Source organism: Colossoma macropomum, unplaced genomic scaffold (genome assembly GCF_904425465.1).
Source record: "Colossoma macropomum unplaced genomic scaffold, Colossoma_macropomum, whole genome shotgun sequence".
Classification (NCBI taxonomy): domain Eukaryota; kingdom Metazoa; phylum Chordata; class Actinopteri; order Characiformes; family Serrasalmidae; genus Colossoma; species Colossoma macropomum.
This window is the reverse complement of record NW_023494786.1, coordinates 9,751,041-9,774,779: the sequence shown is the minus strand read 5'-3', so window position 1 is coordinate 9,774,779 and position 23,739 is coordinate 9,751,041. Positions and strand designations below refer to the sequence as shown.

At 38.9% G+C, this 23,739-nt stretch overlaps 1 protein-coding gene across 3 annotated transcripts in view; it reads left to right on the top strand.

The window, feature by feature from the left end:
* cadm1b (cell adhesion molecule 1b) overlaps nucleotides 1-23,739 on the top strand; it is a 221,137-nt gene that overhangs the window by 183,601 nt on the left and 13,797 nt on the right. For 2 of the 3 annotated variants that reach the window (XM_036560529.1, XM_036560524.1), the window contains one exon: nucleotides 8,211-8,270. The exons of the other annotated variant lie outside the window; for it this stretch is intronic. In XM_036560529.1, coding sequence (XP_036416422.1) covers nucleotides 8,211-8,270 — 60 coding nt within the window. The remainder of the gene's footprint in view (nucleotides 1-8,210; nucleotides 8,271-23,739) is intronic. 3 annotated transcript variants of the gene reach the window in all.

Genomic DNA, 23,739 nt, shown 5'->3' with positions numbered 1-23,739 from the left:
ACTCACAAGCAAGTCAGTAATATAGGGTAGTGAAGTCATGTTTAGTGATTCAGTAGGGATTCAGCAGTGTTATAGTTAAGTAATGTTTCATGATTCAGTAGTGAGTTAGTAATATTGAGTACTGAAGTAACGTTTAGTGATTCAGTATTGATTCAGTAGTGTTATAGTGAAGTAATGTTTAGTGTTGTAGTAGCAACTCATAAGCAAGTTAGTAATATTGGGTACTGAATTAATGTTTAGTGATTCAGTAGTGTTATAGTGAAGTAATGTTTAGTGATTCAGTAGTGAGTTAGTAATATTGAGTAGTGAAGTAATGTTTAGTGATTCAGTAGTTTTTTGTAATGAACTTAAATTTAGTGAGTTAGTAATATTGGGTGGTGAAGCAATGTTTAGTAAATCAGTAGTGATGCAGCACAGTCAGTAGTATACCTACAGGGACCAGTAAATCAACAGTAACTAGGTTTAAAGAGTAACTGAATAGGAGTTTATTAAATGTAACAGAAATACTGTACTGGGAGAGAGTAGAGACATTACGGAAGAAGTAACTGGGTATGCGTTTTCATAAAAATGACTAGATCTTACCATCAAGGCTGATCAAGTATTATTATGGCCTATGGCAGCGTTATCTAAACCTGGTCCCTAGTTTCCCTGCTTTAACAAGCCCATTTTTCAACGAGTCAAGTGCTTGTTAATTAGCTGATGAATTCAGTCAGATGTGCTTGAGTAGGAGTGAAGATACTTCTGGGGGGTCGTGGGATTTAAAGAAAAGTACGGACGCCTATGTATTGTTCAGATTGACTTTTCCATAAAATATCTCATTCCAGTGAAATCATGCCATTATAAGCAATAAGCATAACAGGACGTGGTTGTATGACTGAACACACACACACACGCACACACACACACACACACACACACACAGAATTGTATCAAAGAATTGTTGATGCAGTTGGTGATCGAGTGTGCAACATCATAGCCAGGAAGCTAACCTAGCAGCTAACTTTATGTGGACAAAGCATTACAACATTACAGGACCAGCAGGACTCAGATTGGGGAATACTGGTTTATGGAAATCATATTAAAAATATGCAAAGTACTTAAATCTATGTCTGAACATATCAGATTTTTTTCTTCAAAAATGTGGAAGATCCCTTTAAGAAAAGGCAAAAGTACAGGCAAAGCGCTCCTGAAATCCTTGAAGGTTTGAATATGTTAATAGTAGCATTTAATTATGTTTTCAGCTTCAGGTCCAGACTGAAAGTACATTAAAATCAGACACAAACAGCTAAATACATGTTGTTGCTCACAGGAGAATTGATTTCCCTCACTAATCATGCGATCTAGCTTAATTAGTGTATATCTCTTATCTCCCTGTGTGTGCATTTTTGTATGGTATTCACAGTGGAATAGGGCTAGCAGGTGCGATTCAGGCAACACATTTAATTTGTTGGTAGAGCTAATCAATCTAGTCCAGCTAATTGCATGTTTACTTTTTAATCTCTGGCTCCAAAGTCTTAAGGTGTGGTATTTGACCTGCTTTGAATCATTCTTCAGTGGATTAGGACCAGGAATGTGCAATTGCAGAAAAGGCCAGTTTTCTCGTATTATTTATTATCAGAACTGCACTACTATATTAGAAACATCATCATCATCACCATCACTTTTATTTATATAACGGCCTTCCCATGCTCAAGGATGCTTTACAATCAAAGAACATGAACATATTAAACAATTAACAAGAAAAGGACCACACAGGTAAACATGCAAGTATAAATGGAATAACAATAACAGTGAAAACAACCCACCCATAAAAGTCAATTTAAAACTTGGATCCTGAAAAAGGTCTAAATTTCGCAATCTAAAAGTACGGAATGGGACATATAGATGAAGAAGCTCTGCCAAATATTGAGGAGCCAGGCCATGCAGAGCTTTATATGTAATAAGGAGAACCTTGTACTGAACACGGAATGTAATGGGTAACCAGTGGACTCTTGAAGGATAGGGGTGATATGGTCATTTTTCTATTACATATAATTTATGCTTACTGAAAACAGCCTTTTATAACTGGTGCCTTTCAGCGATTTACTATCATGAATTTTGTCTTTTACCAATAGCAGATTAAGTTTGACAGATTTTATAGTGCATGGCTGGAGCTCACAAACCTCAGTATTTTCCACTTGGCACACACTGGTTTGCTAAGTTGTTACTGACCACTTCTTTTACCCACTCTCCTCCCAGTGGGCCCCCAGGTGTGTTTCAATTACGCTCACTTGGATGTGGTGAGCCCTGGCTGATAGAAGTAGAGAGCAAGGGGAGAGTATTGACGAAGCTCGTGTCCAGCATTAACCTCCATATCCTGCTGGTTCCTTTCAAAAAACCCACCGTCCAGAGAATCCTTGCTGAAATGTACATAAACTTCAGCAATTACTGCACAATTATATCTACCATTTCCATGCCGTCCCAACAGAACCTCATTGTTCAGCAGTAGAAGGTCTACAACTTAAATGGTCCATATCCTACAATTTTCTTGTTTTATTTTATTTTCCCCCCTAAGACATTTGTGTGGTTTTATGTACTGATACAGTCATATGCAAAAGTCTGGGCACCCCTGGTCAAATGGCATGTTTTTGTTGACTTTTTAAGTGGAAATAAATTAACACATCCTCTACAGAAACTACTCCTCTGCACATTTAATGCACAATTATTGAAAATATATTGAAATAAAAATAACAAAATAAAACATGAAATGTGACCTGTGCAAAAATGATGGCTCTCTATTGTTTCTAATATGCTTAACTCCGTTACTAAATAAACATTGTGCTCTAAATTTTTTATGTGTGTTCCCTGTAGAGGATGTGTTAACTTATTTTCCCTAAGAAAATCAACAAAACATGTACTTTAAACAGGTGTCCAAACATTTGCTTATGACTGCATATGTATATAACCATAGTTCTGATTGGCTATGCTGTATTTTGCCTCAGTCAAAAAGCAGCCTGGGCTGCAGCACTCTTCATATTCATATTAACTCTTTATAACAATACAGTCTGTATACCTAAAATCTTATTTATAAGATTAAGAGCTAAATTGATGTAGGCTAAATGAGGGATATGTAAATGTGTTGGTTTTTATGACATCACAAAAGCAATGAATTCAAAACAAGCAGCTTAATTTCTTGGCACTGCACATTTTAGGACTGGGGGTTAATAGTACATTTTAAATCGTAGTAGAGTTTGTATTAAACACATTGTAAAAAGGCAAAGAAAATTCAGTTTTCTGTGATAAAATTATCATTATTAATGTGGACTTTTGCAGCCTCTGACTTAGACTTGAGCAAAAAGCATAAAAGCCAGTAGCTCTTTTACTGTGAAGGTGTTGAGCTCAAGCTGGGACTGATTGCATTGATTTTTCCATATGAAGGATTTGCTGTGTCTATAAATGGCCTTGAGTAGGTGCCTTTGCTTTTTCCTTTGTATTTGTTTGAAGCAATGTGGTTTCAGATTTTGAGGACTTCACTATTACAGATACTATTACAGCCCTTGCTATACTGCAATTACAGCTACTTAAACTGGATGGACATCCACACAACATATAGGTGTTGCAATTCATGGTGAAGCGTTCGAGTCAATTTATTTCTCCACATTGCAAGCAATCCTGGACTGCTTGCTTTTTTAGGCAAAAATTCAGCTCCATTCTGCACAGTATTACCGGGGTGTTGCTTGTGTTGCGGTCAGTATTGCGCTACATTTTCATGTAGCCAGGTGCTGAAAGTCACACCTTGACTCTACTGGCAGAGAAAAGAAGCCTATCTGTCCATCTGTTAGCTTTTGAGCTGCCTCTGTCCCAGATTTCACCTCAGCCCACAGATCAAAGAGGTTCTGTAAATAAGCTCCTTAATACTCTTATCATTGGGACACTGATACGTATGGATGGAGGTTTACCATTATATGGTTTAGAAAGCATCCTTTCTATATGGACAGGGTGGGTAATATGAGAAAAATAAAACATCACAGCACTTGAAGACATTTTCCTGTTGCACAAATGCATGAGATGTTGTTTTTCTGAGATTCATGAACAAGCTGGAATGGACTAAATATACCGGTAAAACAGCGCCACATTTACAAAAAGCTATGAATTTTTAAAAACTAAAACTTAAACAAAATAGTATGTAGAAATAAAGGAATAAAAATGTGTCTGTGTATGTAAAAATAAATAATAAAATAAATAAAAAAAAAACAAAAAAAAACTATTTAGTAAGATTCAGACAAAAAAAACAAACCGTTGGTAAAAATGAATAAAAAAAAAAAAATACATGATGTCATAATGGGCTGACATCCAATCAGCTACTTGAAACTACTCAGTTACTGTACACTGATTGTTTACAGGCTCTATAATTGCTCCAAATCTCTCATCACATATTTCTATTTTAACTTTAATGATGTAGTCGTTCAGTGTTATAGAATTACTGATGATACCCACTGTATACTCAGAAAAGTAAATTCTGATATAATTTATCACGATAACAATAATGTCATTGTTTTGTTAATCTCCATATAAAGGCTAAAAATTACTCCATACAACAGATCTCTAACCTTTACTGTAATTAAGTCAGTCACTACTTTTCAAAAGAGACATTTGAAGAGATGGCAAATTGTAAAGAAAACAAGCACAGAAGAGAAACAGTGCATGAGAATAGGGAGCGAATCACAAGTGTTGTCAGAATCCCGCTGGCGATTATCACCCGTGCGCCTTTCTGATTGGAATTCCGCGATCTCGTCCTCACAGCTCGCGGAAAAAATATCACACGTCCAGAACACATTCATATTTCAGCGCTCATAATGTCGAGCCAAGAGTCACCCAGCCCGCAAATTGCCCGTGGAAAACGCTTGTTTGCTTGACTATTATGCATGCCACATCCCATTCAGACCTTTTGGTGTTGGCCATCTCCTCTGCATGCGCAATTTTTTTTCCCGAACAGGAGACGCTGACATTTCCAATAGCCGCGTCTGCAGCCGGTCACAAGGCATGAAATCCTCCCCGAAATATTTTCATCAGAGAATCCAGGCCCGCAGCTCCCCGCGTCCGCGGACATTATGCCGTTCTTGATGTTTTATCATTAGTTGGGAAGTGTTTGGGCCCCTACTGAGATCTTTTGATGGAGCGCAGACAATAAAGCGGTGGAGACAGCCAGCCAATTTTGCCCGCTGCGACTCTACCACAGCAAGGGGCCTGCGTATTTGTGGTAGAAAGAAAAAAAAGAGGAAAAGAAAAGAAGATGACAGGCACACTGCAGACAGGCTGCTACTTCCACAGCATAAAGCTTACCTGCTTTTTGAAGCCATCACTGCATTATCTGTGTGATTCTCCGAGCTTTATGAAATGTAATGACGCCAAGTTCATAGCAGTCGTCATCATAATAGTGCGTCAGGCTAACTGTTTATTGGGGGGGGGGCAGTTCAGTCAAATATGACAATGGAATTATTTCAAAAATATTCAAAACATAAAAAAGTCCAAATAGGGCTTGTAAGGATACAGTCTACTGCAGACAGAATATGTTTAAAAACCAAAATAAAATACATAAAAATACATAAATAAAGCACCACTATAATGTATTACACCCAAACCACAAAAATCCATAGTACTGGCTTAAAATTTAAGATAAACAGAAAGCCAAGTGTCTGTTTTTACATCACTATTGTAGTCCCATTGTAACTTATTTCTCTTTTGTGAAGATTTAGCAAGCTGATACGATGATAAATTCACTCGGTGGTGTTAAGTGTAAAATGAGCTTGAGCTTGTTTTTCTGTGTCTTTTTTTGCGACAATTCCTATGTGCTACTGCTACGCTTTGCATCTTGTCTAGTGTGTGGTAGCCTTAAGACAGCTGCAGTAGTCTTCGTTCCTTTCTTTGGGCTAAACAAATAAGAAATTCTAACTAAAACATAAGATGCAGGCTCTGAACTGTCCTCTGGTGGAGCATTAGGTTCAAATTCATTACGGTCCTTAAAGATAAGAATGTATAAATTTTAGAGAAGCTAAACTGTTTATCAAAAGTTCTAATTTACTGTTGCATTTTACAAACTCAGTTACAGAAAAGTTTGGATAGTAGGAGAAAATGTAAATAAAACCAGACAGCAGTGATTTGCAAATCTTTTTGACCTGTATTCAATTGAAAACAGTACAAATACAAGAAACTGAATGTTTTTACTACTTATCCTTAATGTTTTTTATATGTATGCACTTATTCTAAATTTGATGCCTGTATCATGTTCCAAAAAGGTGGGGACAGGGGCATGTTTACCACTGTTTACCACATCGCCTTTCCTTTTAACAACATTCAGTAATCATTTGGGAACTCAGGACTGTTGGAGCTGTATAAGTGAAATTTTTGTCCCATTCTTTCTTGATATAACACAGCTGCTCAACAGTCCTGGTCTCTATTGTCATATATTGTACTTCATAATGCACCACACGTTTTCAAAGGGAGACAGTTCTGGACTACAGCAGGCCAGTCTAGCACCTGCTCTCTCTTACTATGAAGCCATGCTGCTGTGACATAAGCAGAATGTGGCTTGGCATTATCTTGCTAAAACAAGCAGGGATGTCCATTGAAAAAGATGTCATCTAGATGGCAGCATATGTTGCTCCAAAAAGCATATGTACTCGTCTGCATTAATGCTGCCTATACAGATGTGCACATTACCCATGCCACTGGTACTAACACAGCCCCATACCATGACAGACGCTGGCTTTTAACCTTTGCGTTGGCAACAACTGGGATGGTGCTTTCCCTCTTTGGCCTGGAGAACATCCATTTTTTCCTAAAAAACTGTCTGAAAAGTGGACTCAACAGACACATGGATCCACTTTGCATCAGTCCATCTCAGATGAGCTTTAGCCCAGAAGTCGGCAGCGTTTGTGGATGTTGTTGATATATGGCTTGCATTTGTAGATACAGTGACAAACTGTGCTTACTGGCAAGGGTTTTCCAAAGTATTCCCGAGCCCATGTGGTTATATTCACTACCAAAGCTTGTCAGTTTTTAATGTAGTGCCATCTGAGGGATTGAAAGTCATTGGCATTCGATATTAGCTTTCAGCCTTGCCCTTTACGCAAAGAAATCTCTCTGGAGTGTTTGAATGTTTCAATAATGTTACAGACTGTAAATGGTAAAATCCCTAAATTCCTTGCAGTGCTGAAAAACATTGTTCTTAAACTGTTGTACTGTGTATTCACACAGTTTTTCACAAAGTGGAGACTGAGCCTTTCGTACATGCTCCTTTTATACTCAATCATGACAGCATCACTTGTTACCTATTCATCTGTGGAAAGTTCCAAAACGGGTGTTGTTGATCATTCCACAAACTTATAATGCTCCCATTACAATGCTTTTTTTTGGAATTTGTTACAGGCATCAAGTTTGGAATCAGCATATATTTACAGAAATCAATAAAGATGATTAGGTAAAATAGTAAATCTCTCTTCTTTGTGCTGCTTTCATTTACATACATGTGAAAGACATCTGACACTATTTCATCACTTTGTTTTTATTTGCATTTTACTTATTGTCCCATTTGTTTTTAGAACTGGATTTGTTTTAGACTTTCATGACTATTCAAAAAATTCTTGCTCTCTACTTTGTTGCTGGTTTTGCCTTATGAACTGGAATACTTTTCCACAGGAAATATTAGATGAATGGTCTTTGGACCTTGTAAGGCCTTCTGCTTAGGTGTGCTCATTATCATAATATTTTTTGACGTTCCACTGCAGGTCATGTATTGCCTTTGTAACTCTCTGGACAAACGTAACCTATCTTTTTGTCTTCATAATTAGGCAAACATGTCATTCTCACCATAATTTGCTTTTCTTCTTAGGTTCTTAGGTTATTTACATGAAAATAGACAAAACATCTCTTACAGGTCAGCTCGCCTTCAGGTTGTCCAATTAAGATAATAATGCAATAACGCAGAAGGCACTGGTTCACTATAGAATTGGCACATTGTGACATTACTTTGAAACAAGCAAATTAAGAAGCTTTTCTTGTTTGTTTCAAGTAAGCAAATAGGCCTTTTTTTCCAGAGGTGAGGCACAGTTCTGTCAAATTTCTCTTGTTATTATACTAACATTCAGTCCTTTCAGAATGCCTTTTTGTTATTTCCCTTTTTTCATTTTCTGCTTCTTGTGTGTGTGTGTTTCATTTTGTTTCCCATCTAGATGTTCTCGCCACAACCCCCCCACCCACTACTACCACCATCAACCCTGATGCTGCCCAAGGTACCGTACGCCATCTTGGCTTCAGGGTGCTGCCTCCATCTCACCTGTTTGCCTTTTCTTTTTTTGTCTCTTTGTGCCTCCTGTACTCTGTTTTGCCTGTATGTGTAAGTGTGTGTCTGTACGAGTGAGAGAGAGAGAGATGCATGTTTATGGAGTATAAGCTGTAACAGACAGCAGGAGAAGGTGAAGGATCAGGGGCTTGTGCAGGGCGAGCAGGCCGCTGTAATAAGATCACCCCGCTGATAACGCACTCAGTGGCCATGCGGCTGTAGCACTTGTTAGGTTGTGCTTGTCAAATCCTTTTCCTGTCACCCGTTTGATCTCCAGCACTGGAAATTCATTTTGCAGAGAGAATCCTTTCCCGATCTGCTGCTGTAGCTCAAGCTTGCCATTCCTCAGATCACCATTACGTTATTAGCTCAGTGCACGACAGCAGCACAAACGAAACGACATTCAGAATGTTTTGTTTATATTTCAAACTTGTTTAAGTTGACTGTTTTGAATAGCCATTTTATTATGCAACACAAATACACCATTTCAAGCATCACAACACATTTTTAACACATTAGTCCCATTTGACCCTGAAGAAGACTATAGTTATTGTTATCTTACTGTTAATTTGACCAAATGACCAAGACCAAATATGTCACATCTATCCACTCTTCTGAGCACCCTGCTGACCTTTGAACTCTTCCATCCTTCCAATCTGAGGTGTGGAGTAAGGTTTTAAGGTTTTATTTTTATTCTATTTGAAAGCATTTAGATTGTAAGAAGCTGAAAATGCAACCAACTTCTCAGACTGAACTTTGTAGGTGTGGAAAAATATCCATGGAGATTTCTTTTACAAAACTGAAAGCTAGCCTTCTGAAAAGAACGCAAGATATAATTAAGGCAAAATGTGAACACCCAAATATACAGAAAGATTTCATATATTTTTTAAGCTTCTCTGTAACTTTGGTTTATTATATGTTTTCTGTTTTTGTCCTGATGGTGAGAAACCATAAGGACAAAATAACCTACCTACAATAAAAAAGATTTAATGGCAATTTTAACTGGAAATTAAATAAATCAAATGATGGTCTCTGACTTTTGCACAGTACTGCAGTTACATAATGAATTATGTTTACATTTATTATAGTTTGCACTTCATTCTGTTCATTTCAATGTCGGTTACAAAAAAATGACAAAAGGGTGGATTCATGTTTTTTCATTCCACAAATCAAGACAATAACTTTAAATCAAAATCATATTAATGTATCTCCTCTCCTGCTAACGAATTTCTCCACTTTTTCCAATGAGCTACAAGTGAGATATACTGAATATAAAACGACACAATGCTTTTATTATTGCCAGCAATAACTGAGTTCCAAGGGTTAAATCTAGGTTTACAGACACACACTGCATGAATAGATTTACTGCCTTGCTATCTAAAGCTGAGAGGGAAGATCTGAACTTAAAATGGACTGAAAGGGTCAACACTTCGCAAGAAGGGAAAAAAAATAAAAGGAAAAAAAAATCAGTGCTGTATACTTCAATGCCATATGTAGGCACCTTCAGGTCTGATTCATGCTCCTCCACATAAAGAAGGTAGCTTAGTACCGGGAATGCCAGCCAAATAAATCAATGTTAGGAGGTCCAGGGAACCTAGAACCGTAATGCATTTTTGATGAACTGGCAAAGAGTGATAAAGGATAGGGAGCACTCCACTTTAAAAAAATCAATTAAGCCATAATGTCTTGCTGAAGTGCTCGGTAGCTTTAGGCGGTGACATTTCGAGATGATTGCCATTTATAATACAAAATAAATGGCTAAATGGAAGTGCTCTGCACACCAATAGTTGCAACTTCTGACAGGTGCCTGTGCTTTTTCTCTATCAAACGCGTCTTATAATTGATATGCTGGGTAAGTAGAAGCAGGGTATGGCATTAGCCTTTGCAGAACCGCAAAAGAACTTTCAAGGTTCAAGCTCTGTGTGATCATAAGCCTGAACTAAGTCGATGTATATTCCATCTGTAAAGAATATCTCCTCTTTTTCCTATCTGTAGAACCTCTGTGAATACAGAAGGAAGCTACAAGAGGGCGTATTATCAGAGTCAGTCTTAGCCTCGGATTGGCATTCAAGCAGTACTAGATTTCAAACACACGGAAGCTAATCCAGTCAAACCGTGGGCAGTGAAGAGCTCAGGGTGTTGCAGGGCAGTTTGAACCAGCCTAAATGTTATCAACCATGAAAGTTCATTCTATCTGCTCATTGATAAGGACACGTAATGTTCAACGTAGCTTGGGTTTAACTACAGGCCAGGTGGATCTCGGTCAAAACCGTTTAGAGCAAACAAAGCAACAGTGAAAGAGAATACTTTATATGGATGTGAAGGCTTTTTTACGGATGTTCTTGTCAAAATGCAAAATGAGATGGAGATTTATGCAGGATAAAGGTGGGTATGGGACATGGTGTTGTATTATATAAGCATAGGTTGCTATAATGTGGGTCTGTTTTGGAAACTGTAGGCGGATGTCAGGTTTTAAAAAATGTTGTGGCAGAAAATGCATCTATATTAAATGGTTGAATAAAATAAACCACCTACTGACTAACATCATTAGCTAACCTTTTTTTTTTTTTGGGCTTGGGACAGCATGGAAAATGAAACTCCGTAGTCCATCTAGCAGGCCTGTATTATCTCTATTACCAGAGGAATACACCTTATAGACTTTAGACTTGGGTCTAATCCCCCCTCGACAGATGAATGGTGCTGAACTGTGTCTTATGTTCGCTTTTTGACATCAACAGTGTTTTCCCATATAATGAGTTCCTCTCCAGATATTTTTCAGGGCTTTTTCCAATATGTGCCAGCTCAGGCTTGGACGCCCTTAGGTAAAGCACGGTGAGGTAGCCTCATATATCTGTCTGATGAGGGGGCATTTATGCTGTTGTGTGTGGGGATGATGGAGTTGCCGCTGGGCGAATGACACACACAAGACAAGGTGGCTCATTATTCTTACAATGGGCTCTCCACTCTCGGCTGTGGTTTAATTTTTCATCAAGAACGCCTCCGCAGCCCACTCCCACAGCCACGCCTTTTGATGACAAGACGACTTTAGACATTTTCTTCACTCTTTGAGGCATGAGGTGATTTGAACCACATGTATCGTTAACACGATTTGCTTGAAGTTTCACTGCTGAAACTTAAAGTACAAATTAAGTTCAAGTTTGGTCAGAGTTTCAGATGAATACCTGACTTAAGTTGCTTATTAGTAGGCATCGTTTTCCCAGTATGATGGCAAATTCGAGCATCTACACGTTTCAATGCCTGCATTTTCAGAAGACACATCCCACATCTCATATACTGATCACAAGCGTCTTTATTTACTCATTGCATATTTGTTCATCTAATTCTTGCACTTGCAGTGGTTTGTCCCCAGCCTTTGAGCCACCTCTGGTCTTGTGGTTTGGGGCCTGGCGAGAGCCCTAGGAACGTGTACTGATCAGATGTGCAAATCTGTGGAGGAGGTTTTGGTGAACCATAATAATTAAAAAGATATTCTGTGCACACTAATTTCAAATGATAAAGACTATCCATGTTTATTTTGAAGAAAACAATATCACATGTAAACATGACTGACAATACTTGTGGCAGTGCTATATAAGCGCACTTTATCCCTTTGTTGTGATGTCACTCATCAGCACTCAAGACACTGGGCCTTCGATATGTGCTTTTAACAATAGTTTAAAAAAGAAAAGTGTCAAATCATTATTTAGGCAAAACCGTCACACAAAGAAAGACTGATGAATGCGAAGCTCAGTGTTGCAAAATATACATGAAGTATCACAAAATAGCTGGTTAATGGGGTGTAATGATACACTCAGCCCATGATTTGATTTGATTCATGGTTCATGATTCGATATTCTCATGATATTTTAAGGCAAAATTCAAGTGAAGAAAAATAATGACTATAGTCATGTTGTTGCACAATTTACTAACAACACTAGAGCTGTGAGGCAGGAGGAGTGCAGAGATGAGCTGCTGATTGGTGCTGATTATTTGCCAGCTTTAATGTTCAAACAATGCAGCTGCATTATATGGCATAATTAGTAACGCCTATTCTTCACAATGCACATTATCACTGTTTTGCATTGTGTTATCACAATGTCACAAAGCACTGTGACACTCCTACTATGTGTTTAACAAAACCAATGCTGTAGAGATCCAACTTCTTTCCCAATAACATGTGAATTTAGTATATTGGCCGACACCAGCTAACAATCAGATGTCTCATATCTGTCATGTTAAATCCCTCATGCCTCATTGTAGCAAAGTATATAAACATATAACAGAGGCAAACTTGGCATACTGGAGACCACCTGTACCCCAGCATATTTTTAAATTACAGAAGGTTTTTAAAACTGCACTGTTACAATTGAAATGCAGAGAAAGGTCAGAGAGAAAAAAATGCAGGTACGTTTTTGGCACACAGCCTTCCACAACACACTGAGGAAGAGCATGTGCCGAAGCAATTCTGAAAGATAGCAGTGAAAAACTTTCAATAGAAAACAAGATCTCGCCATTCTTTTGACGGGTGTGAAGTGATTAAATAACCCTATATTTAAAACGTGAACTCAGTACATTCTGGAAACCATAACAGCTAGAAGCCATAAGCGTGAGAGACCTGTTATGTCTATAGTCCAGATGGCCCTGTGGCTCTCCATAACGGCCCCCTTCTAGCTTTTCCATCTTTGCTTCCTGTGCCATAGCCCGTTATGGCCTTTCTTTCTCTTGGCTGGTGTGGTCTGTTGCAGCACTGAGCTTTTGCCCGATTCTGCGGATGGCACCTGTCCCATTCAGACCTTCATTCTTCCTCTTCTGCATGCTGCCTCTGCCCTCCATCCTGCTCCTAGCCTCTCTCTCTGTCTTCTCTTTCTGCTCCTCCACTCCTATCTCGACCCGTTTGGCCCCCCCCCGCCGATCCTGCTCTTTCATGTCCGGTCCCTCTGCCTGCTTTAATAATACACACCCCGGCGCATGGAGGCCATGTATGCGGATGTCAGTTTGGTTCCATGCAGCGAGATAAAAGCCTGGTAGATTAGCTCAACGTGGGGTTCGCTGTGTGAGCTGTGGCCAATGGGGAATGAAATGCCATCATGATGGGCTGACGAGGACGCAGCCTAATTCACTGTAGAGCTCAGACGGAAAAAGCCTGTACATGTACCTGTAAATGCACAGTGCATGTACTCGCTGGACCATACTTTTAGAATGTAACATACTTTTAGCGATCTCAGTGTGGGCATGCAGTCATTTACGTGTATGTTGGCCATTAAAGGCTAGATGGAAAGGGCAACGTTCAGCCTTAAAGTAGCCATATCCTACATTTATCTTGTATTTTATTTTTTCCCTGAGGTCCACTTATGATGTTTGTGTGGTTTTATGTACCAAAACAGCCATACTTTATTTTTACATGACCATTTTCCAACTCTTTATTCCTCTGAATTAGACAGACTGTTTTAGTTACGGTGTCTTTGCAAAAGTCAGAGGCCTCCCCTCATTTATTTAATTTCCAGTCAACACAGCCATTAAGTACACATTATTCATTTTCAGCAGATGTTCCTGAGGAGATTAGATATAAGATAATCCGCTTGCATAGGGGAGAGGAAAGTCAAAGAAAAATAAGTGGAAAAACAAAAAAGAGTTTCTAAAGCTGGAGTTCTAAAAACTATTCAAAGATACAGAGAAAATTCCTTCCAAGTGTGCAAGACCCGGTAGACCACCAAAACTGTCACCATCAGATAAACAGCACTTAAAGCTTTCATCTTTGAGATAGAGGAGAAAATCAAGCTCCACTCTTGCTTCATTTCTGAAAACATCCACAGGTGTTTCTGTCCATCCTTCCACTGTGAGAAGACAACTCAACACTAGGAGTCTGAAAGGATGTGTTGCTGTCAAGAAGCTCTTACTTAGAAAAGAAAATATCGAAAAAAAGAAAAAGAACAATCAAACAAAGAAGCTGTGTGTTGTGTGTTCTTAAAACAATGGACTGTCCGCCCCACAGTCCAGATCTCAACATCACTGAATGTGTTTGGGATTACTTGGATCATGTGAATCAGCAAATGCAGCTAACTTCAGAGACTGAAAAGGAGTGGGCGATATGGCAAAAATACAATATCACAATTCGAAGTAATTTTTTATGATACACAATAAGTATCAAGAGACAAAGCTTTTTATATCAAGGATATTTTAGGATTACTTTGAGTTTTATATAGTGCTCTGTCATATCTACTCTCTTTGTAATGAAATATGCAGTTGTTTAGTGTTCTTTTAAGTACTGACGATATCCACAATATGCTCAGAAAAGCATATTGTGCTGTAATTTATTGTGATAATGATAAAATATTGTCATATTGCTCACCTCTACTTTGGAGGTATGGAAAAATAGCCCTGCAGATTTCTTTGGAGCCCAGAAAAGAATGGAAGCTGTAATAGGCAAAGGCTGGACATACTAAAACTAATAATAGGTGATTTTATATTTAGTCGTTGAGGCTCTGTTAAACATGTTTTCTGCTTTTTCCTGATGCTGAAAAATGAATAACTTGTATTTAATTATTTTAACTGGAAATTTAAATAAATGAAGGGTGGTCTGACTTTTGCACAGCACTGTATATGAAAACAATCTCTGTTCTGCCACCCTGTATTGTGTCTCATTCAAAAAGCAGTCCAGACAAACATTCCTTATAAATTTATTTATATATATATATATATATATATATATATATATATATATATATATATATATATATATATATATAGAGAGAGAGAGAGAGAGAGAGAGAGCGCGAGAGATAGAGATAGATAGATAGATATAATGACATCACAAAAACAATAAATTCAAAAGGGTTTTTGCAGTTTAGTTTCCATATAGACTGTGGAGTCAAGGGTGTGTTTTGAAACATTGTTTTATTAAAAAAAAAAAAAACAATCAATTATGACTAATTACACATTAATAAACAGAGCATAAATCACCAACGTTTGTGCTGTTCATCCTGTTAAGACTCCAGTGTACTGAATTAAATCACCTTACTGGGTGCATTAGCTACTTGCGCTAAACCTCCTTGTTCTAGAGAAAAAGAAAAAAAAAATGCTGTACAGAGTAAATCCAATTCCAAATAACACTGTAGACGTGTATACAAATAAAGCTTTAATTTAAGGCATTGCAGTGCTGTGCTGGGGTGAACATTTGTGGGTTTCTCTGCTAGAGACTCAGGACGTGATGGCTAATTGAGATTTTGAATGCCTCTTCCTCCACCTATTCATTTAAGAATGGGTACGTGAGGAGTTTTTGCCTTTCACAAACACGGTTTTATGCTTTCACACCCCTGGTACACTTCTCTCTCATTTGATAAGTGTTTTATTTTTCATCCGCATGCTGTGTAGCCTAGCAACAGGCAGCAGGCAACAGTTCAAGGCCTAAATATGGTTTTCTATGGAAGGGGGAGCATAGTGCTTTAAAGAAGCACACACAGTCACTTAAACACCATTGCCGCCAAACAACTCGCATAGCCTCCAGAGTTTTCCTTCTTTTCTTTTTTTAAAACAACAATTCTTAGAATTCAGTTACTTTCCTGTTTTTTTTATTTAATTTTACAAATAAATTTTTGTTAATTGTGGCAAGAAAAAATGTCTTATGAATATATCACTGATGACTTCCAAAAGAGATAACCCTCAAATCAAAAAGAACATTACTTCATTAACAGGCTACTACCGCTGCTCTGTAGGCAACCCTGCCAGTCTGCAGCGATGGCAGAGGAGCAGGAGAAGTTCAGCAACCTCGCTGCTGGGCTTTAGTTAGATTTAAGGCGTCATATGCCTTCAAAGAGGGGGCGTACGTTATTTATTATTGCCCACCCCTAATTCTTTGATTATATGAAGCTAAAGTCAACCAGCTTCTTGTTTAAATTTTCCATTTCACCTTGATTAATGCAGCCTGAGGCCCCAGAATGTCACCATTTAAAGGTAAAACGGGAAATTTTGCCAGCTAGCTACAGAGACATCAGCATACTACTAGTGATTTTTTAGGCTTGTTATGAAGAAAAGGATCATAATACATTAAAATGATATTAAACTAAGATAATAAAATGGTTACTGTATTTATTTAAACAGAGAAAATATTTACATTTGTGAGTTTCTTTGGTTGCTTGTGCTGCCATCTTGCCATTTTTTTCTTTCTCATAACACTTCTTTTGGAGTGTGATTCTGAAAAAACTCCATTTGGAGGGCCATGTAGCCCTAACACTTTGCCCTACCTCTCTATCCCAACAACAATCAAGACAGCCCTACCCTTAGATGTGAATGAGCAAAACAGCGGGGTAGGGCTAAGTAGTTGGGGCAAGGAGTGGAATGAAATTGGGCCAAAGTTGGAAGCAAGTAATTGTCTAACATGTCTTTGTCTGCTGTAGCATTAACATTACACTTTACTGGAACTGATGGGCCGAGCCCAAACCCTGAAAAACAGTCCCAGACCATTATCCCTCCTCCACCAAACTTTACTGTTTACACTGTGCACTGCATAGGTAGTGTTCACTTGGCATCTATTGAACCCAGATTCTTTCATCAGGCTGCCAGATACTAAAGCACGATTCATCATTCCACAAAACACATTTCCACTGCTCCTCGAGTCCAGTCCGACTCCTTAAGTCCAGTGGTGGCGTGCTTTACATCGCTTCAGCCAACACTTGGCACTGTGCACAGTAATCTTAGTTGTGTGTTTTATGAATCTCCTGATGCACAGTTCTTGTGCTGATGTTGTTTCCAGAGACACTTTGGAACTCTGTAGTGTGTCTATGAGTTTGTGTGATTTACTGCTTTGTAACTGAGCAGTAGTTGTTCCTAGATGTTTCCATGTCAAAATAATAGCACTTACACTTGACTGGGGCAGATCCAGCATGACAGAAGTTTCACAAACTGACTTGCAGCAATGGCTCGCATCCTATGACAGTGTAATAGTCGTTAAGCTGTTCAGTACAACCCATTTTACTGTCAGTGTTTGTCCATGGAGATTGCATGTCTATTGCCATGAGTGTGGATGAAAATATTAGGGGGTGAGGAGTGTCTTTTACATATTTTTGGCTGTATAGTGTGTTATGAAGACATCATTGACGACTATCAAAAATAAAAGAAGCCAAAATTGTGATGTGATACTACTACTACTACTAAAAATAATAATAATAATAATAATGATAATAATAAGTGCTTTTCTTATTATAGTAGCTTCTTCAGTTCCCTTTAATGGAACCAGCTCTTTGCTGTTCTGTCCTACTACCTCTCCTCTTGTTTGTTTTTCCTCCTCACTCATCCTCAGTTCTATTTTGCACTTTGTAGTTGGTTTCTAAAATAATATTTCACTGTTTGCTGTAACTAACAAACACCACTTGCTATGTTAATGGTTCTGCCCTGCCTGTTGGATGGGTTTTACAAACTGATGTTTTTTCTCGTCTAGAACAACAGATGAATTGATATTAGTTTTGTCTAATGAAGTTCAGTAAAAGAGCAAATAAAGAACCACTGTAAAGTAATAATCTGTGCCAGCACGGTGTGCCCAGCTTGTAGTGGCACTGAGCAAGTAGCATGCAACTAAAAAATATGTGCTTCACGCAATCGCCTGCTAGTACAAAGCCACGCCCAGGTGATAAACACTAAATACTGGTTAATGTAAGAGAGTACTGCAAGTGGCACTCTCACCACTTTCCATCTAAAATGCTCTTTAGTTGAGTTTATAAGAATTGTTTGAACTGTTGTCTAACTTATTTAACTCAGGCTGGGGCAGTTTGTGGTTTGCCGTTAATCCACGTGGTTTGCCTGATTATTTTCACAGTATAGCAAAATCCATATCAAGACCCAACATCATACCTGTGTTCACTGTTACACCAGTATACATTCCATCCCTATACTTATGGCCCTCAAATGTTCAGAAACAGCCCTAGCTCAGTGCTAGCACTGAAACGCTTGAACTGGTTGGATTTAGCGTCTGAAGGGAGAGGGGTCACTGGAGCTTTGGGTACACACTTTCACGGGACCGGTCAACTCCCCAGAAGTGTGTCGATGCTGGCTGATTCAGACAGCTCATCTCACAGGGCCTCATCCTAAACTCGTTTCCTGCCCCGCTCTGAACAGATTTAGCGCTGATAAAGGTGGCGCTCCCTCAGGTGAAGCAGAAGCGCTTCCCAGACAGTGAAAGTGTGATTTTAAAGGTATATTGATGGATATGTTAAAGTCTAGACTCCCTCCATGCTCAGATTTTTTCCCCATCTCTATTTCCTCACCTGCCTGAACCACTGTGGCGTTCATGTGTCTTTTATTGCTTTTGCTTTTTTTTTTTTAATTCAAATGTTCTCTGCCAGAACTAAAAATGGACCCAATTTTTCTGTAAGACCAGACAGCCACTGCTTAACTTGAATGCATGGGTTTGATTAACTGTCAATTGATGGGCTTGAGTCACTTTAATCAGAGTATACATCAGTTCTCTTCTGCAGAGAATGCCGTACAGTTTTGCTCAGAAGAGCAGAATATTTCTGCACATACATATTTGGATACTGCTTTATGCTTTACGCTGGATTTATAGCAGCAGTGGAAAAACATCACACACTCATGCTAAAGTCATTCCATTTATATGATGATATTTGATCATTACCGCAATACAATTACAGTACCCTTTTCTGAGTATATCGCGTATATTACCAGCACTTAAAGAACCCTGAAAAATGGCATGTTTCATTAAAAAGAGGGCATAATTTGTCCTGTTTAACTGGATTTAGTGCAGCACAGTGTGAGAAACAGTTTTATTCACAGTGTGAATGAAAATCATTGTATTCATGGTTTGTACTGGGGTTTTTTTCCACTCCAATGTATCAAACCTCAAAAAAACTAAATATCATGATGCATCATATCATGCATCGTTAAAATGTATCGTGAGATTATATTTCTGCCAGATCACCCATCCTTAAGTTGAGTTATATTCCCATATCTACTGTTGGCCTCGCATACTGTTGCTGTGCAAACAAAAACAAGTATTTCTAAAATGTTAACTTTACAGGAGAAGGTAACACTTTTGATTTTTACCTTTTTAAAGTGAATTTGACTGGGGGTTAAATCACCTGCCTGGGGAAGCACCCTACACTATACCAATAAGAGTCTTTAGGCAAGACTCCTAACACTACCTTCACCTACCTGTGCGAACTGATCAAATTGTAAGTTGCTCTGGATAAGAGCGTCTGTCAAATGCCGTAAATGAAATGTTCACACAATGTAAACACTAGCTGCTGTTATCAGATAACACCACACCTTTCAACACACATGGAAAAGAACTACATGGGCATGTCATTTCTTTATATTCGAGTTAGATTTCAAATACATTGCTTCACTCCAAAATATATTCAAAACACTACAAATTTAGAACATTTTCAAACATTTTCAAATTAAAGACATTTTAGATGTATTTCTCTTCTAATAGGCAGCTTCAGGTCAAGAATCAGGGATTCAGTTTGACTATCATATCACAGAATTCAGGCTGGGTATACTGATCCCAGGTCTGTCAGAAAAAATGAGAAAAGAAGAAAAATGCTGGCAGGCTAGTCAGAAATGTAACTTGAATACTTTTTCACTCTTACCCAAGCAGATTTGTGTAAGAATAGCCTACTTTAACTTCTGCTCAGGTACAGTTCTCTTGGACGCAATAGCGCTTCTTGAATTTAGTTTTCAGTGCTCTTCAGTACATACCTTCATGGCAGTCTGTGGTAATCTAATCAGGATGTTGTAAAGGCCCTATAAACTTGCCCCTGTGTTTTGACTGCACAGATAGCACGCGTCATAACAGACTGTGGGCAGGCTTTCCCTGCGGGGACTGAAGATACCAGCCATATCTAATATGGTTAAATGTAATCCCTGAAAGTAATTTAGAAGAATGTTGCCACGTCTTCATGATAAAAAAAGGCACAGTCAGACATTTCCAGCTGCTATATTTCTGTTGCTTGTATCTGGTGCGTGCTCACCTCTGAACTGTCTTGTTGCAGGTATTCTAGACATGTTAGTTTTCAGTTTATGCTACCAATATGCATGACACATGCTTAGGTATTATACTAATTGTTATGCTAATCATTTAACAAGCGCCCACTTTGTTGACAGGTAATTTGCTGTGTAGACTAACTGTCAACAAATCACACGCTATTCCATTGTTCTTATTATTTGGTTCTCTCATTGTTCCGATTATTTGTTAATTCAAACAAATATGATGACAGGATACATAAAAAACCCAGGCCAAATACGAGGTCAAGTGTTTTTATTTACAACTGTGGGAGAACGTGAGAGGCCAATTCTGCCCGAGTTCAGCCATTGTTTACAGATCAGAAGACATCTTGTATTTAATTTCAGAGGCACATTAGGCACGGGCAGGTGATTTCTGTCAATGGCGCTAAACCAAACTCATTCCGGCTTCATTATTTCGCAGCTCATAGTTTTCACAGGTGATTAATTTTCACTGAACACTGTTCCGCTGCCCCAAAACAGGTTGTGAGCTATCCATTTAGCTTTTTAATCAGGAATCAGGCTGGGCTGTGGAGGTGAGCACGGCCGGCTAAGGCTTTGTATATGTAAAGATAAGAAACTTGTGACATTTACTGAGTTATTATGCAGTGATGTTCAGTGATAAGAGATTTGTTCAGAATATTTTCACATGATTAATACTTTTATATGTTAAATATGCTTGTAAGGAAACAAATCTGCTTTTCAATCAGTTCCATTTTAGCCATTCACATGGGGTCATCCCTATGTTCCTAGGGTTCTATGTTCCCCAAGCCCTTCATTTACTCTTTGCAATTTGTCAAGCTGCCAATCCAAAACAGCCAATTTCAGCACCTCGGCTACGTTTTGCCCAGTGTGCTACTTGAAAAGAGGGCGAGTTTGGAGTAGAAGCTCGCTATTTCCCTCTCTCCAGTAATCACATGTGCCGTTATAGTGACTTAGCTCTGGGTAGCCCTTGAAGTCCACCCTACTGTTGTTATTGCTGCGCTGTTTGCTGCTTTGAAAGTTTGCATCATGTTTGCTTTGGCTTCATTGTACAGGGCTGATAAAACAGAGCGACTGAAGTGCGGACGTGACGGAATGCTGTACTTGGGCTCCAGCGTATTAACTAGAAACCAAAATCTAACATTATCGACTACAGAAAACGGCCTCATGTCATGTGCAATAAAAACACCAACTGAGGCTAAAGACTGGTGTATGGGAGCATGACGTATGACATGCTGGTGTGGCTAAAATCAATTGCGCTCTCTGGTGTTCAAAAATGCAACTGCCTTAGATGGCAAAATACACGGAACGTACTTGTTATTGTCCATCTCCACAATGCACAGTAACATTTTTGCATCGCAATGTATCGTGACACGATGTATCGTTACACCCCTACTAGCTAATAAGCTCACTCAGAGGCAGCCTAGTTGAGGCAAAGTGCGTTGCTATCCAAAAATCTGCTGCGCTCTTCCTCGTATGACCTTTGATGATTAAATAAGACCTTGGGATCTTTCATAGGCTTCTTTAATGAATCAGACTGAGCTATGATGCGTCATAGAAAGAACTGAACATAGGGCCTTAGAAACATAGGTTCATTTAGCTTGATAGCATGATAATTTCCTTTTTATTTATTCTGTTTAATGGTGGCAGCACCTAGACTGCTTTCTCACTTTTGAGCTTTAGCATTTTATTTTAGACCAAAAGGATCCCAAAAAAGAGAAGAAGAGCATAAACAAACTTCAGTTCCTACACTAACAGGAGCTGTACTGTGAAGTTCCACTGCAGTTCTGTAGGGATTTCAGTATTTAAGAGTTTTTTGACCTGACACTTTTTACTCCTACCCAAGTAGTTTTTGGCAGCTACTTTTCCTTCTACTTGAGTCATTATTTCACTGTAGTATAAGGCTTACTTGAGGATGGTTTTAGGCTACTCTACCCACCTCTGGCATTCATGCTGCACATGGGCAAATACGGAGCGTGAGGAAATGTGGCTGACTGCAGGAAAAAGGGGTAAAATCGGTCGTTCTGCGTGTAATTTAGCTTAGCCTACTGTTCTTCAACTGTGAGTCAGCGCTGCCTGTCTCCACGAACCATTATGCAACGTTATTATGACTTAGGAGGGTGCTGAGCATTTTAAAATGGCCATGATAGCTCTCTTATTTACTTAGTCTTTCATGTTCCCCATTGCTGCCTGTCTAGGGGAGTTGTACAGTGCAGTAAAATGAAGAGTGCTGCATTGATGTATGAGGAGTCCTGAAGAACTGTACTGCCATATAGTCATGGAGGGATTTGCCTGTCACAAATAAATGATTTCCAGAATGGCAGTGAAGAGAAGACTAAATGAGTCTTGAGTAGAGCGGCGTGTAGAGGGGAAAAATGGCCAGTTTTGTGCCTTACATTTCCACACTGTACAGTCTGTGCCATTTACTAAATGTATCCTATTGTTTGGTCCTGTGAGGTAGTTTCTAGTAAAAAAAAAAAGCTACAATGCAGCACTGTAGATACAGCAAGGTAAAGGAAGTGAATGTAGACATCTGCAGCTCATAAAAAGATAAATCTAATCTATTTCAGATTTTCCCAGAACAGATCCATTCACCAGAGAGCACATGACCAGATGTAGAAGAATCAGTGGAGAATGAGTGCGCTCATTGCTCTCTTGCGATAATGTTAGTGGCAGTATGCTGCTTTATTTCTCGGCATAGTCACAGCTCTTCCATGACAAAAGCCCATTCACCATGCTCCTTTTCCCTGCATCACAGGACAAAATCCCACGCTGTCTCACCACGTGGAGCACCGCAGGTCTGGGGTGTGTTATTTGCAGATAGAGTCATCTTTGATCACGCCAAAATGAAAGCGATCCGTCTGAAATGAAGCAACTGACACTGCCGGCACTGCTGTCCCTTCAGCAAAGTGAGAGGCGATTTATAGGCAGAAATCTGAGAAGAGACAACGGGTGAACTCCTCCACCTCATGCCATCACCTTTCTTTGTTTGGGAGGTACAAGCGTGCAAATGAATTGAATCCTCAAGAGTGATTTCAAGAGCAAATTGAGAGACGCAAATAAAGAGACGTGTTTATTGTTCTCTGTTTGCATCACTCTTTTGTGTAATTATGCATTGTGGGCTAAAATAGTCATCCATTCACTGGTTTTCTCCCATTAGGCTTAACTGGTGTGGTCTTTGGACTAAAAACTAAAGAGTATGTTTCTCCAACATTACCTGGTGAATCCTCATCTTGTAGATCCTGATCCATCACACCTGGTATTCAAGTGCACCAGTAGAGCTTAATTAGGACGATTATGAGTGTTATGACGTGGTGAGTTAGGGCTCAGATCCAGAACATGGTGGAACCAGAAGGTTCCTGGTTTGATTACTAAGTGAGGACAAGGATTCAGGTACTGGACTTAGAACTTAAGGTTGACGTGTC